The 14,998-nt window shown below is 43.5% G+C and overlaps 1 protein-coding gene across 5 annotated transcripts in view; it reads left to right on the plus strand.

Moving 5' to 3' along the window:
* LOC126481662 (FH1/FH2 domain-containing protein 3) overlaps positions 1-14,998 on the plus strand; it is a 650,693-nt gene that overhangs the window by 400,139 nt on the left and 235,556 nt on the right. For all 5 annotated transcript variants that reach the window (XM_050105589.1, XM_050105590.1, XM_050105587.1 and 2 more), the window contains one exon: positions 11,751-11,860. In XM_050105589.1, the coding sequence (XP_049961546.1) occupies positions 11,751-11,860 (110 nt within the window). The remainder of the gene's footprint in view (positions 1-11,750; positions 11,861-14,998) is intronic.

Consider the following 14,998-nt stretch of genomic DNA (forward strand, 5'->3'; position numbering starts at 1 on the left):
ATGGCCGTATTTTGTTGCTAGTGTAAGAGATGTGAAAATTGTGCTATTTACAATATAGAATAAAGACCTTGTTCAAACTGTTCCCATTGTAAGGAGTTTTTGTGTGTCAATGAGAGACAAAATTATTGACACCACTACTCACAAAGTAATGTTTGTCGATGTTAATATCATTACTACCTGACGGGACTCTCCAATCCATTTTTATAAAGCATGAAATAACGCTCCAGAAATATATTTTTTCTGGTTGTCAAAGTCAAAGCACGAAAAGTATACAGCGGCAGGGTTCTAGTTGGGTTTTAGTATATGACTAACTTGACAGTGTTCCGTTAGTAAGACTGATTACTGTATAATAGGGTCTATACTGTAAATGATATGTGGTGCAATATTTGTATTGGAATCAGATGGAAATTTTTTGCTTTGTAATATTGAAAACATAGGGTTAGACACCATTAGTTATTTATTTTTATATTATTTAACAAATCTGAAAGGGGCTGACACTACCCAAAAACGGTCGGTTTGCGGTAATAAGAAAAGTTATCGACAGGCGGAAAGTAAGTATATTTCTTAAAAGTAAAGGTCGCAGATAATTGCTTGCCGACAAGTCTGTCCAGTTCTGAGATGTTATTAACATCAACAGATAATCAAAACTACGGGGTAATGCAAGTAGAGGAATTGTAAATTGATTTTCTCAACTTTGTTTCCAATGTATGCTGATATCTTTTGTGTGATAACGTTCTTTCCCGTATTATTCACTTGTATATAGACACCACTTGTTCAGAAATGTACACGCTGACTATTAAGCGAAGGGATAGAGTGAAAAAAGTATCCCGAGAATACCAAATTTCGGGCGTTACCTCTCACCACAGACAACGCAGTGGTCAACGGCCTTCACTTAACGACCGCGAGCAGCTGCGTTTGTCACTTAACGACCGCGAGCAGCTGCGTTTGCGTAGAGTTGTCAGTGTTAACAGACAAGCAACACTGCTTGAAAAACCGCAGAAATAATGTGGGGCATACGAGGAACGTATCTCTTACTACAGTGCGGCGAAATTTGGCATTAATGGGATATGGCAGCAGACGATCGACGCGAGTGCCTTTGCTAACAGCACGACATCGCTTCAGCGCCTCTCTTGGCTCGTATCCATACGGGTTGGACCCTAGACGACTGGAAAATCGGCCGGCCGGTGTGACCGAGCGGTTCCAGGCGCGTCAGTCTGGAACCGCGAGACCGCTACGGTCGCAGGTTCGAATCGTGCCTCGGGCATGGATGTGTGTGATGTCCTTAGGTTAGTTAGGTTTGAGTAGTTCTAAGTTCTAGCGGAATGATGACCTCAGATGTTAAGTCCCATAGTGCTCAGAGCCATTTTTGACTGGAAAATCGTGGCCCGATCAGATGAGTCCCGATTTCGGTTGGTAAGAGCCGACGGTAGGGTGCACCCGAGTTGTAAACAAGGCAGTGTGTAAGCTGGTGGTGACTCCATAGTAGTGTGGGCTGTGTTTACATGTAATGGACTGGGTCCTCTGGCCCAACTGAATCGATTATTGACTGAGAATGGTTATGTTCAGCAACTTGGAGACCATTTGCAGCCATTGATGGACTTCATTTTTATGGATGAGGGTGCGCCATGTCATCGACCCACAATTGTTCGCAACTGATTTGACATACATTTGGGACTGCTCGATTGCATGATTTGGCCATCCATATCGCCCGACACGAATCCCATCGAACATTTATGAGACATAATGTAGAGGTCAGTTCGTGCGCAATATACAGCACTGGCAACACTTTCGCAATCATGGACGGTTATACCGGCAGCATGGATCAGTATTTCTGCAACAGACTTGTTGAGTCCATGCATGACACGTCTAGTTGCTGCAATACGCCGGGCAGAAGGTTGTCCGACACGGTGTTAGGAGGTATCTCATGACCTTTGTCGTAGCAGTGTATACCAGACACCAGCAACGGTATGTATCCTCAGTGACGAATTTTTGCCGCAGGTATTGTTTAGTTATGACTACTGAAGTGTAACAGCCCTTACACATGGGCGATTGAAAGCTGTGAACAACACTTATTTTCAGCGTCGTTTCTCAATGGTATCGTTGAAAGCCGGTTCATTGGTGCACTTATTGTAAGCTTAACGTCCTAACCGAGCAAAGTGACTCGTTTTGTCGCCATGGGATACACAGTTCGGTAGTAAATGTTTAGCTATGATTTTTACGTTATTTGTTTGAACACCATCGAAATTGTTCTTACCTGATGCATTCTTGTCTGCCGTGGTAGCCACATTAACGTTTAAGCTTACTAAGCTTACAGAGTATTTTGCAGCAACACAAGGATGTGTTTTGCATATTTTTTTATTTGATGTTTTGCCATGTACAATTTTATTGTGAATCGTAAGTCACTACTAAGCTTTAATATATAGAAACCGTACTTTGGTTTGACTTTACCGACTTTGGTGGTAGCTATCAAAAAATGGTTCAAATGGCTCTGAGCACTATGGGACTTAACATCTGTGGTCATCAGTCCCCTAGTACTTAGAACTACTTAAACCGAACTAACCTAAGGACATCACACACATCCATGCCCGAGGCAGGATTCGAACCTGCGACCGTAGCAGTCGCACGGTTCCAGACTGCGCGCCTAGAACCGCGAGACCACCGCGGCTGGCCTCTGGTGGTAGCTGAAAGCCGGCCGGTGTGAGCGAGCGGTTCTAGGCGCTTCAGTCTGTAACCGGGCGACCGATACGGTCGCAGGTTCGAATCCTGCCTCGGGCATGGATGTGTGTGATGTCCTTAGGTTAGTTAGGTTTAAGTTCAAATGGTTCAAGGTTAGTTAGGTTTAAGTAGTTCTAAGTTGTAGGGGACTGATTACCTCAGATGTGAAGTCCCATAGTGCTCAGAGCCATTTGGACTATTTTTTGTTAGCTGAAAGATGGGAACATGTTAGTAGGTTGAAGGTTAGTCAGATCTTTGAAAAATCCAAAAGCTGGTTTGATTTTCTCCACCTCAGTTCAGTTTACATCTGTTGCTAGATAATTAAAAACTAATGCGAAGATATAGATTATCTGTGTCACTACGAGCTACCCATACAAACCCAATCTGTATAGACAGGTTAAGTGAGGAAAAAGCTCCTACGAAGCTCTCTGTTTACCTGTTAGAATATAAGTGAAGAAAAGACACAGAAGATTGTGAAGGAATTCCGTTTATGCGAAGATTGAAATATTTTCGTACACAGACATACACCACTCGATATTTATATGTAGGAATGTTGTTTTTCGTGATGGTGAGGTGTTTACATTCCCTGAACGCTTCTGATTCGTTTAGGGCTCGTTGCCCCCTGGCCCGCTTCTTTGCGGTGTTTATGTACTGACCCCATTCCTGCGGTGAGAATCCCCAGGTTGTTGGTAAACCCAGAGGCTAGGTAGGCGCGCTGTTGCTATAGCTCAGGGCCAACTGCGGATCTCAACGGCGAGTGCCGATCGCCGTGTGCCGTAGTGTAAACAGATACAAATAGGATCACCGCCCTACAAACAAACATGCCCTGACGCTAGTACGAGCTTTACAGCATAGAATGGAAACGGCTAAGTTGAGCTTGGTGCAAGCTGTAGTAACTTATCTATTGGAGCTTATGAGATCTTTTCCTTTGATCTTTAAGAAAACACAGTTTAGAAACTGTCACTTATAACAATAAGTTATTAATTGAAGAGATAAAGTGTGTAAATGAGTCCGCAATTATTTTTGGGGACCGATGGCCCTAGCAGTCCGGTCCCTTCAATCCCACAAACCAACCAACCAACCAATTATTTTTGGCACTTTATTTTCACAAGTCCGTCTTGATTACCCAGATTTCTTACACTTTATTACCGGTTTCGGCATACTGCCATCCTCAGACCTGTTACAGAGATAAATATTGTGTAAGCGGCAGGTTCAATACGTTAACGCTAAATCTAACGAGTCTTGGTGCAAATGGCTCTGAGCACTATGGGACTCAACTGCTGAGGTCATTAGTCCCCTAGAACTTAGAACTAGTTAAACCTAACTAACCTAAGGACATCACAAACATCCATGCCCGAGGCAGGATTCGAACCTGCGACCGTAGCGGTCTTGCGGTTCCAGACTGCAGCGCCTTTAACCGCACGGCCACTTCGGCCGGCTTAACGAGTCTTAGTGATACAAAAAATATAAAATTATAAAATGTTTATAGCCACGTATAGCAGTCATACGTACGATTAAAATATTCTGATGTAAATCATCGTAAAGTTAAACATATGAATACTTGGTGCTTGCTGGTAATACTCAGATTGTGTCTGGTATTTATACAAGAGACTAATGCCAACAGAGGGCCCTTTTAGCTAGAGCGCATATTAAACCAGTGTCGCCAGTGTGATGATTAAATTGCGACATGCACAGTCATTAGTTACAGTTTTTTTAATTGGTTCCCATAGCAAAACGAGCGTCTAACAGTAAAACGTAACTGATGTGAAATTGGATTCATACTTAAAATACCATAAAAAGTTCAAATACTAACATAATACAGCCACTAGCCTGACTAGGTAAAACAAACAAGCTAGTATAATTTATTTTATTTTATTGTTACACTTTTTGTACTAGCTTAAACAAGTTACATGTTTTACCTAGTCAGGCTATTGGCTGTGTTATATTAGTGTATTAGTATTTTAAGTATGAATCCAATTCCACGTCAGTTAAATTTTATTGTCAGACGCTAGTTTTGCTATGGGAAGCAATTAAAAAAACTGTAACTAATGACTGTGCATGTCGCAATTTAATCATCACACTGACGACACTGGTTTAATATGCACTCTAGCTAAAAGTTCCCTCTGTTGGCATTAGTCTCTTGTATAAATACCAGACACAATCTGAGTATTACCAGCACGCACCAAGTACTCACATGTTTAACTTTACGATGATTTGCATCAGAATATTTTAATCGTATGTATGACTGCTATACGTGGCTATAAATATTTTAAAATTTTATATTTTATGTATCACTAAGACTCGTTAGATTTAGCGTTAACTTATTGAACCTGTCGCTTACACAATATTTATCTTTGTAACAGATTTGAGGATGGCAATATAACAGTAAGTTCCAGTAAATTTTCGTATCGCGTTGGAATAGGCCTTAACAAGTCGCACAAATGCCGAAGAAAAATAAATATATTTGCTAGAAAATTGCCGAAGTACTCAACGGGACACGTGAGAAGGAGATAGCTAGTTTACGAGAAGGCGATAAACAACTAATTAGATAGTTCCATCAACTGAGAATAGAGTGATAAGTACCTTGAAAGTAAACAAGCTCGAAGAGAAAGGAATTATCCTAACGTGACAGTAATCGGCAGATGTGACGTACAAGTACAGACAAGCAAATCGTTACAGCTTGAGAAAAATTGGATGATTTATTCAGGAGAAAGAGCTTTACAAATTTAGCGAGGCAATTACCCGTTGGTCCAACTCTGGCCCTTATGCAAGCAGTTCTTCGGTTTGGCATTGACGGAATTATTGGATGTCCTCCTGAGGGACGCCGTGGCAAATTCTGTCCAATTAGCGCTGGTGACTTTGCAGGCCTAGGTAGGAATTGGCAAGCACGAAGAAACTGTCGACGTATGCAGGCGGGCATTATCTTGCTGAAATATAAGTCCAGGATGGCTTGCCTTGAAGGGCAACAAAACGGGGCGTAGAATATCGTAGACGCATTGCTGTGCTGTAAGAGCAGGAGGAGATCAGTGTTTAACGCCCCGTCGTGAACGAGGTTGTTAGAGACGGAGCACCAGCTCGGATTAGGGAAGGATGGAGAAGGAAATCGGTCGTGTCCTGTCCATTGCGCTAACTCGCTCGGTGTGCTGTAAGAGAGCCACGGATGACAACCAAAAGTGTCCTGAAATGAAATGCCACCCAGACCATCACTCCTGGTTGTCGTTCCGTATGTCGGGCGACAGTTAGGTCGGTATCCCACCGCCGTTCGGTCGTCTCCAGACGCGTCCTCGGTAGTAATCGGGACTCATTTCGAAGCGGGACTCATCACTGAAGACAGTTCTACTCCAGTCAGTGAGATTCCAGGCCGAGACACCACTGCAAAAAGGGCTTGTTGGTGTACAGAGGTGAGCGGTAGTCGGCGCGATAGGCGCTGGAAGCTCAGACCCCTTCCTGTGAGCTACCTGTTATCGGTCCGTCTGGTCACTGAAGCACCAGTAGCTCGTCGGATCTAAGATAAATGATGAATCTGGGGCTTTGAGTGCTCTTCTGACGGCTGTTCGGTCCTCACGTTCTGTCGTCTCTCTAGATCGACCGATTCCATCTTGATGCTGTGATTGGCCATGGTTCACCTATTCCTGCCAACATTTTCGAACAGTGGCGACTCGCCGATTACTCTATCCGGCTTCTTTGAGCCCAACTCCACGCCCTCTCTGGAATGATGACCTTTGCTATATTGTTCACGCGCCTGTCTGCGAGGCATAGTTGCTGTCCAACTGCGTACACGGAATGAAATTCACTAATACTTTATGTCCTTGTAACGACAGTCCTCTGTTTAGTATCCTTATCAGCTGTGCGATGAAATCGCGGTGCAGCGTCACACATTCATCCATCGGCCGTCAAAGTTTAGAATTTTCGATTTTCCGTCAATACGTGTACGAATATCAATTTGAGACCACTTTACATAACACATTCGTGGTGTGTCTTTTTTTTAGTGTATTATGTTGAAGAAAATATGAAGTTATGTACAGTCAAAAAGGACTTTACAAAATATATTTATTGATAGAACTTACAGGATCGGTAGAGGTGTCGTTTTGTAGCAAACAGCTTCAATTTTGATTCACGTAGTGCATCCGTACCCCCTTTTACCACCAGGAGAATATTGCTCCGCGGTGTGGGATCCTTACCAGGTGGGATTGACGGAGGACATCGAAAGGGTGCAAAAATGGGCAGCTCGTTTTGTATTATCACGTAATAGGGGAGAGAGTGTGGCAAATATGACACGCGACTTGGGATGGAAGTCATTAAAGCTAAGACGTTTTTCGTCGCGGCGAGATGTATTTACGAAATTTCAGTCATCAACTTTCTCTTCCGAATGCGAAAATATTTTGTTGAGCCCAACCTACATAGGTAGGAATGATCATCAAAATAAAATAAGAGAAATCAGAGCTAGAACAGAAAGGTTTAGGTGTTGTTTGTCCCGCGCGCCGTTCGGGAGTGGAATGGTAGAAAGAAATGAAATGTAATGTATTGCGAATACATAGAAAGAAGGATCCTTTATTGTATGATTATATGATAGCGGAACAAACACTGGTAGCAGTTACTTCTGTAAAATATCTGGGAGTATGCGTACGGAACGATTTGAAGTGGAATGATCATATAAAACTAATTGTTGGTAAGGCGGGTACCAGGTTGAGATTCATTGGGAGAGTGCTTAGAAAATGTAGTCCATCAACAAAGGAGGTGGCTTACAAAACACTCGTTCGACCTATACTTGAGTATTGCTCATCAGTGTGGGATCCGTACCAGGTCGGGTTGACGGAGGAGATAGAGAAGATCCAAAGAAGAGCGGCGCGTTTCGTCACTGGGTTAGTTGGTAACCGTGATAGCGTTACGGAGATGTTTAATAAACTCAAGTGGCAGACTCTGCAAGAGAGGCGCTCTGCATCGCGGTGTAGCTTGCTCGCCAGGTTTCGAGAGGGTGCGTTTCTGGATGAGGTATCGAATATATTGCTTCCCCCTACTTATACCTCCCGAGGAGATCACGAATGTAAAATTAGAGAGATTAGAGCGCGCACGGAGGCTTTCAGACAGTCGTTCTTCCCGCGAACCATACGCGACTGGAACAGGAAAGGGAGGTAATGACAGTGGCACGTAAAGTGCCCTCCGCCACACACCGTTGGGTGGCTTGCGGAGTATCAATGTAGATGTAGATGTAGATGTAGATAGTATGATTGTGGTTCGATGAACCCTCTGCCAAGCAGTTAAATGTGAATTGCAGAGTAATCATGTAGATGTAGATGAGGTTTCCTCGATAATCGCTTCCCAGGTCGGTGGATTGGCCTTGAATGGCCAATCGCATGGAAATCTCGCTCCCCAGACTTGACACCACTGACTTTCTTTCTTTGAGGTTTCGTTAAAGACCGAGCGTATGTTCCTCCTCTACCAAACAATTTTGCCGACGTGAAAAATCGAATCTACGCTGCCTTTGAACAAGTTACTCCCGGTTTGTTTCAGTGAGTATGGGAAAAAATTGACCTGGTGGTATGTTTGCCACATTACAAATGGTAGTTGTACTGAACCAAAATCGCACTTGACACTGTTATTTAAAACTTGTAGCTGTTTCCCCCACCAATTCTGTAAGTTATGTCAATAAATTTACATATCATTCCAAAGTTGTGAAATCATTTTGACTCACCCTGTACGTATAAAACAGTGCCGCTACCGAGTGTGTAGAAGAGTCCTTTTCACGTTTTCATTCAATGCATTGCCTCAGTGTGATACTGTGAACGTAATCCAAATAAGTACTTGATAAACCAACGTCATTCACTCAGTTCCAGCTTTTTTTATTGATTAAGTAAAAACATAAATGAAGGTAACCACATTATAGACTGAAGAAGTACAGTGTTGTTCGTAAGTTCCTCCGAGATTTCAGAAGACGACTGGGCGGAAACTACAATATGTCTAGAAAACAGATGCACGTCCAAGTTTTTAGTTCACCTGTTGCACATCGTTTGTGATGCAGGAAACGTCAGTAAGAAAGTCAAACTCTTGCCGTACACGGTCCAACCATTATGATCGATATGGGCGAAGGTGTAATTATCCACCGGCCGTGGTGGCGGAGCGGTTCTAGGCGCTACAGTCTGGAGCCGCGAGACCGCTACGGTCGCAGGTTCGAATCCTGCCTCGGGCATGGATGTGTGTGATGTCTTTAAGTTAGTTAGGTTTAAGTAGTTCTAAGTTCTAGGGGATTGATGACCTTAGAAGTTAAGTCCCATAGTGCTCAGTGCCATTTGAACCATTTTTGTAATTATCCTTCCTTGCAACTTTTCAAATTCAGTGGCAGTTTAGGCAGGGACATACTGTGTTTAACATAATCCCATGAGAAGAAATCACGTAGAGCTAAATCACGTTACAATGAGGGCCACCGAAGAAGAGGAGTTTCGTGATGTGAAGCACGTCCAATCCCGTACTGAGGCACTTCCGCACTGAGGAAATTTTGGAGGAAAGTGTGGTGGAGCAGCACCTTATTGTGAATTAAGTTTCCTATGTCTTGTTAAAAATGTAGCCTAAGCCATTACTGCAGCATAATGAGTTGCATGAAACCTGTCAAAGTTTTATTTGCAAAGAAAAGTAGTCCATAAACTTGCGAAGAGGACAAGGCAGAAAATAGGTTAACTTTAGGTGAATCGCGAATGTGTTCCACTATCTGGTGTCGATGTTCAGTGCACCAAACCCACACGTTGTGACGATTCATCTTCCTGCACGTGTGAAACGTGGCCACTGAAAACCAACTTACATGAGAAACCATCTTTCCCCAGAAACCGCTTTAAGTCGTCTCAAAAATCAGAACAAAGTTCATTGTCCCGAATAGTCAGAGCGGGTATGGTTTTACACTCAGGCATTTGCGTAAAATGCGCCGCATAGTATACTGCGGTATCTGCAGCTTTCTGCCCGCACGTGCCGTAGAGTTTTTCAAGGCCGTGACGTATGATTGCCGCACACACTCTGCCCTCTACTTACGATCCCGGCGAGATTTTTTTTTTTCTTTGCACCACATAAGCAGCCAGTTTCACTAAATGTGTTGTATCTCCCAGGGATTGTTTCGTCTGTTGGAACTTTAACCGGATTTTTGTGCTAAACCGTCACTGAACCGCCACAATTGACGGGATACCAATTCGATTCTACACAGAGTACGCGAAAGAACTTGCCCCCCTTCTAACAGCCGTGTACCGCAAGTCTCTAGAGGAACGGAGGGTTCCAAATGATTGGAAAAGAGCACAGGTAGTCCCAGTCTTCAAGAAGGGTCGTCGAGCAGTTGCGCAAAACTATAGACCCATATCTCTGACGTCGATCTGTTGTAGAATTTTAGAACATGTTTTTTGCTCGTTTATCATGTCGTTTCTGGAAACCCAGAATCTACTATGTAGGAATCAACATGGATTCCGGAAACAGCGATCGTGTGAGACCCAATTCGCTTTATTTGTTCATGAGACCCAGAAAATATTAGATACAGGCTCCCAGGTAGATGCTATTTTTCTTGACTTCCGGAAGGCGTTCGATACAGTTCCGCACTGTCGCCTGATAAACAAAGTAAGAGCCTACGGAATATCAGACCAGCTGTGTGGCTGGATTGAAGAGTTTTTAGCAAACAGAACACAGCATGTTGTTATCAATGGAGAGACGTCTACAGACGTTAAAGTAACCTCTGGCGTGCCACAGGGGAGTGTTATGGGACCATTGCTTTTCACAATATATATAAATGACCTAGTAGATAGTGTCGGAAGTTCCATGCGGCTTTTCGCGGATGATGCTGTAGTATACAGAGAAGTTGCAGCATTAGAAAATTGTAGCGAAATGCAGGAAGATTTGCAGCGGATAGGCACTTGGTGCAGGGAGTGGCAACTGTCCCTTAACATAGACAAATGTAATGTATTGCGAATACATAGAAAGAAGGATCCTTTATTGTATGATTATATGATAGCGGAACAAACACTGGTAGCAGTTACTTCTGTAAAATATCTGGGAGTATGCGTGCGGAACGATTTGAAGTGGAATGATCATATAAAATTAATTGTTGGTAAGACGGGTACCAGGTTGAGATTCATTGGGAGAGTGCTTAGAAAAAGTAGTCCATCAACAAAGGAGGTGGCTTACAAAACTCTCGTTCGACCTATACTTGAGTATTGCTCATCAGTGTGGGATCCGTACCAGATCGGTTTGACCGAGGAGATAGAGAAGATCCAAAGAAGAGCGGCGCGTTTCGTCACAGGGTTACTTGGTAACCGTGATAGCGTTAGGGAGATGTTTAATAAACTCAAGTGGCAGACTCTGCAAGAGAGGCGCTCTGCATCGCGGTGTAGCTTGCTTGCCAGGTTTCGAGAGGGTGCGTTTCTGGATGAGGTATCGAATATATTGCTTCCCCCTACTTATACCTCCCGAGGAGATCACGAATGTAAAATTAGAGAGATTAGAGCGCGCACGGAGGCTTTCAGACAGTCGTTCTTCCCGCGAACCATACGCGACTGGAACAGGAAAGGGAGGTAATGACAGTGGCACGTAAAATGCCCTCCGCCACACACCTTTGGGTGGCTTGCGGAGTATAAATGTAGATGTAGATGTAGAATTGACTGACGTTTAGGGATTCAAGGACATAAAACGCACAGATCCCTCTCTTATACGCCATGGTCTGACACGCCTCCCACCTAGTGTGCGCTCCTCAACAATGCCAATATGTGTGTTGCGAACTGAAATTTGGAGTGATGTTCTATCCACTTGTATGTGTCATTTTCTGTACGTCTTGCAGCTTTTATTCTTATATAGCACACAGTAGGAGGCTGCATTCCACAGTGCCTCCCTCACACAGGCGTGACGTGCCTGGTAATCATACTTTGTACAGTACCGCGACGGGGAATTGAACTCGGACCTCTTACACTTGCAGTCCTCTGTCGAGTGCGTTGCTGTTCGAGCGGTGTGTGAAATGCACTGTACTCAGCATTTCCTTAGACAGTTGGCAATAACGCTCACCTTTTCTGTTCCAGCTCGATGATGCGGCGTTGCAGCTGTACAAAGATGGCGACTACGGGGCATACCTGGACCTGGACGCATCCATCAACGAGCAGCAGGACGAGTTCGAGAACTTCCACAAGAAGTAAGTACCAGCTTTGCATCGATCAGGAAACGAACTGATCGTTATTACAGAAAACGGCGCCCGCATACACGTCACCGAGCGAGGTAGAGCAGTGTGTGTTAAAAGTACTGGATTCTGTTTTGGAAAGATCAGAGTTTAAATCCCTTTCCCAATATTCACATTAAGGTTTCCGTGGTTTTCCTAAACCGACTGAGCTGAGTGCCGATATGGTTCCTTTGAAAAGGATTCGCCAATCCGAGCTTTTGCTCTAGCTTAAAGGACCTAATAGTCGATGGGAAGTTAGACCCGAATTTTCCTTTGTTCACACATGTCCTACATTTTAGAACGGTCATCTGAAAATTACCTGAAATGTCTGGACAGTATTGGTCTCTCGATATATGCGTGTTCAAAGACATCATTTCCTTCCGGGTTTCAAAAATACGATGGCAGAAACAATACGCAGTCTTTGTTGAAGTGATTTAAAGAAACAAAGAAAGAGTAAATTCATGTGGCTGTAAAGGCGTGACGTGTACCCTCATCTTAAGACACCCTTCAAGGGGACAATTGTTTGATTAAAGATAACGTCCATAGAAGTACGCCACTGGCATCAGACATTACTACACCCTGGATTCTTAGTGTAGTGTTGGCCAATTAAAATCCGACCGAAATAAATTCGCTGAATGCGAGTTATCCATTACGTTGATGGTGATTTCAGATTGGAGAGGATAATTACTGAGTTAGCCGTACTTGTCTGTCGTCCTGTAATCTTGCATCTGGGCAACGAGGAGGACTGTTTAGCAAGCTCTAGATCTGAGTTTTCTACGGAACAGCTGCCTTACCCTTGCCCACTGTCCGCACTGACTTAATCCTTTTGATATTCTTTTATGCCATCTTAATAGGCATTTTTAGGATTTTTAATAGAGCACTTCAGATAAAGTAATAAAGAACACGAAGTTATGATCTCTTAAGTTGTAGTCGATGGGAACAGTTAACAACGATGTAGCTGAACGGGTATCACATTTTAAATATGTGCCACACGAGTTATGGAAGTGATATAGCTGAAGAGCTGCATGAATTTCCAGCAATATATGGAATATTATCAAGAACATTTAATTATTGAACCTGAAAGAATGCAATGACAAAATTTATTAAACTGTGGAGTTGCCTTTACTGTAGTGTGAAAACGAGATCTGGGTAACTTACAAGAAACAAAAGTAAACTAGAAACAACAAAGGTCAGAAAATTGATACGATAGAAGGGCTCCATAAGAAGAGATCCAATTGGAAAAGAAATCAATTGTGATAGACTGAATGTAACTGCTCAAATCTTGTTTCGCTACTCCCTCATGAATTGCATAGTTTGTATTTTGTAAATCGTAAACGTCTTTCTCGATAAATTTGTTGACCACAGGAAATCGCTGCGTACAGCTTCCTGTATAACGTAGGTGATAGTAAACCTGCATTCTCAGTGCAGAGTTCGCCGTTTCTACGGTCGCGAACGAGACAGTGCGAATTGCACTATTCAGTCTGTCAACGTATCTCGAAAGACCATCTCAAGCTTAGAGCTTGCGCACTAGGCCACTGTACTGTCAGCAGGTGAAGTTACAGACGTACGTCAGAGCGACATCACTCGAACATTCAGCCTCGGGTTGGCAGGCACAAAACAATGAAAATCGGCTTCCTAGAGGTCACGTTCGTCAACACCACCATCTGATGACAGCTGTCTGGCAGTTGTGGCTCGTAGGTACCCCGAAGAGATGACAACAAAACTGTTAGCTCCTTTTTGCAGGCTAGTGGTAGTACTGTAACAACTGGGGCAGTATGCAGCTGTGATTCGTGAGCTTCTGTGGACTTATTTGATGACAGAGCAGACAACAGGTTTACTGCTGGTCCTCGGCACCCTAAAGGCTGACGAACTGGCATTCACATTCCCCGCCTACCCCAGCATTCCGTATGCCGCCTGCAGTATCAGAAACGAAGCTAGTACGAGTGTAATGTTGAGGGTTGCGTACAGTGGTAATCAAGGTGACAATTTTACCTCAGTGCTATAGTGGCTTCCTTCTTATCCTGTACTGTTCCTCGAGTATCACAAGTCTCAGAATAGTTCGCTCCTACTCGAAGACTCATTCTCTCTGTGGCAAAAAAGCGCGCTGATTTTTGTATGCTTTTGGCCATAACAGTTTGCGTTTTTGTGCTAGTAGCTAATACCGAGTTGTCGTACTTATCATTCATTCCTCTACCTTTTTCGAAGACTGCTGTAAACTGATTTTAAAAATTAATTACCAATTAGAAAATGGACTTCATCCTCATGTCATGTCGTCTTGTGCGTATGTGTCAATGTAACATTCTCTGAATAGAGATTAGTTAGTAAAATAAAATTATAGCCGTCTTCCAAATGGTATAATACATTCAGAGCGTTTCCATTAGAGCGTGCAAAGATTTAACAGGACATAGAGGGTGTCCACTGAACAATTTGAGGTAGGGAACGTGGAGTCGAAGAAGACAGCTTAGGGAGATAATAGGAATAAAATCACATCACTGTGTACCTTTTTATTTACATTAGTTACAGGTAACTGCAAATACAGTCAATGACACTATGAACGTACCGTTTGTACTGTATCTTACAAAATGTGCTGAAACTGACGGCCATCAACTTCAATGCAGGCATAACATCGGCGAACAAGATTCTGACGCACCCTGACAAATATCACTGGTGTTTCGAATCACATCACAGGCAACTACAATTTTGGCAACTAGTTCTACCTCCGTATCTACTTGGGCCTCATAAGCAAGTGCCTTCAGACATCCCCCTAGGAAATAATCGAGGTGATTCAGGTCAGGTGACCTCGCTGGCCATGGAAAAGGACCTCCCGTTCCAATCCAGCGACCAGGAAATAAAGCTTTGAGGTGGTTGCGGACATCAACACTAAAGTGAGGCGGTGGACAGTCATGTTGTATCCGCCTCTTTTCACGAACAGCCAAAGGTACGTTGTCCAAAAACTCAGGTATAACTCTTTGCACGAACCTCAAGTAGAGGTGACCATTTAGACGGCCAGGTAGAAGATATGGCCCAATGAGGTTGTTGCCTACAATGCCGGCCCAGATATTCGCAGCAAAACGCACTTGATGGTGTAACTCTACTACAGCGAGGGTTTCCCTC

This window comes from Schistocerca serialis, chromosome 5, assembly GCF_023864345.2.
Source record: "Schistocerca serialis cubense isolate TAMUIC-IGC-003099 chromosome 5, iqSchSeri2.2, whole genome shotgun sequence".
In the NCBI taxonomy this organism is placed as follows: Eukaryota; Metazoa; Arthropoda; class Insecta; order Orthoptera; family Acrididae; genus Schistocerca; species Schistocerca serialis.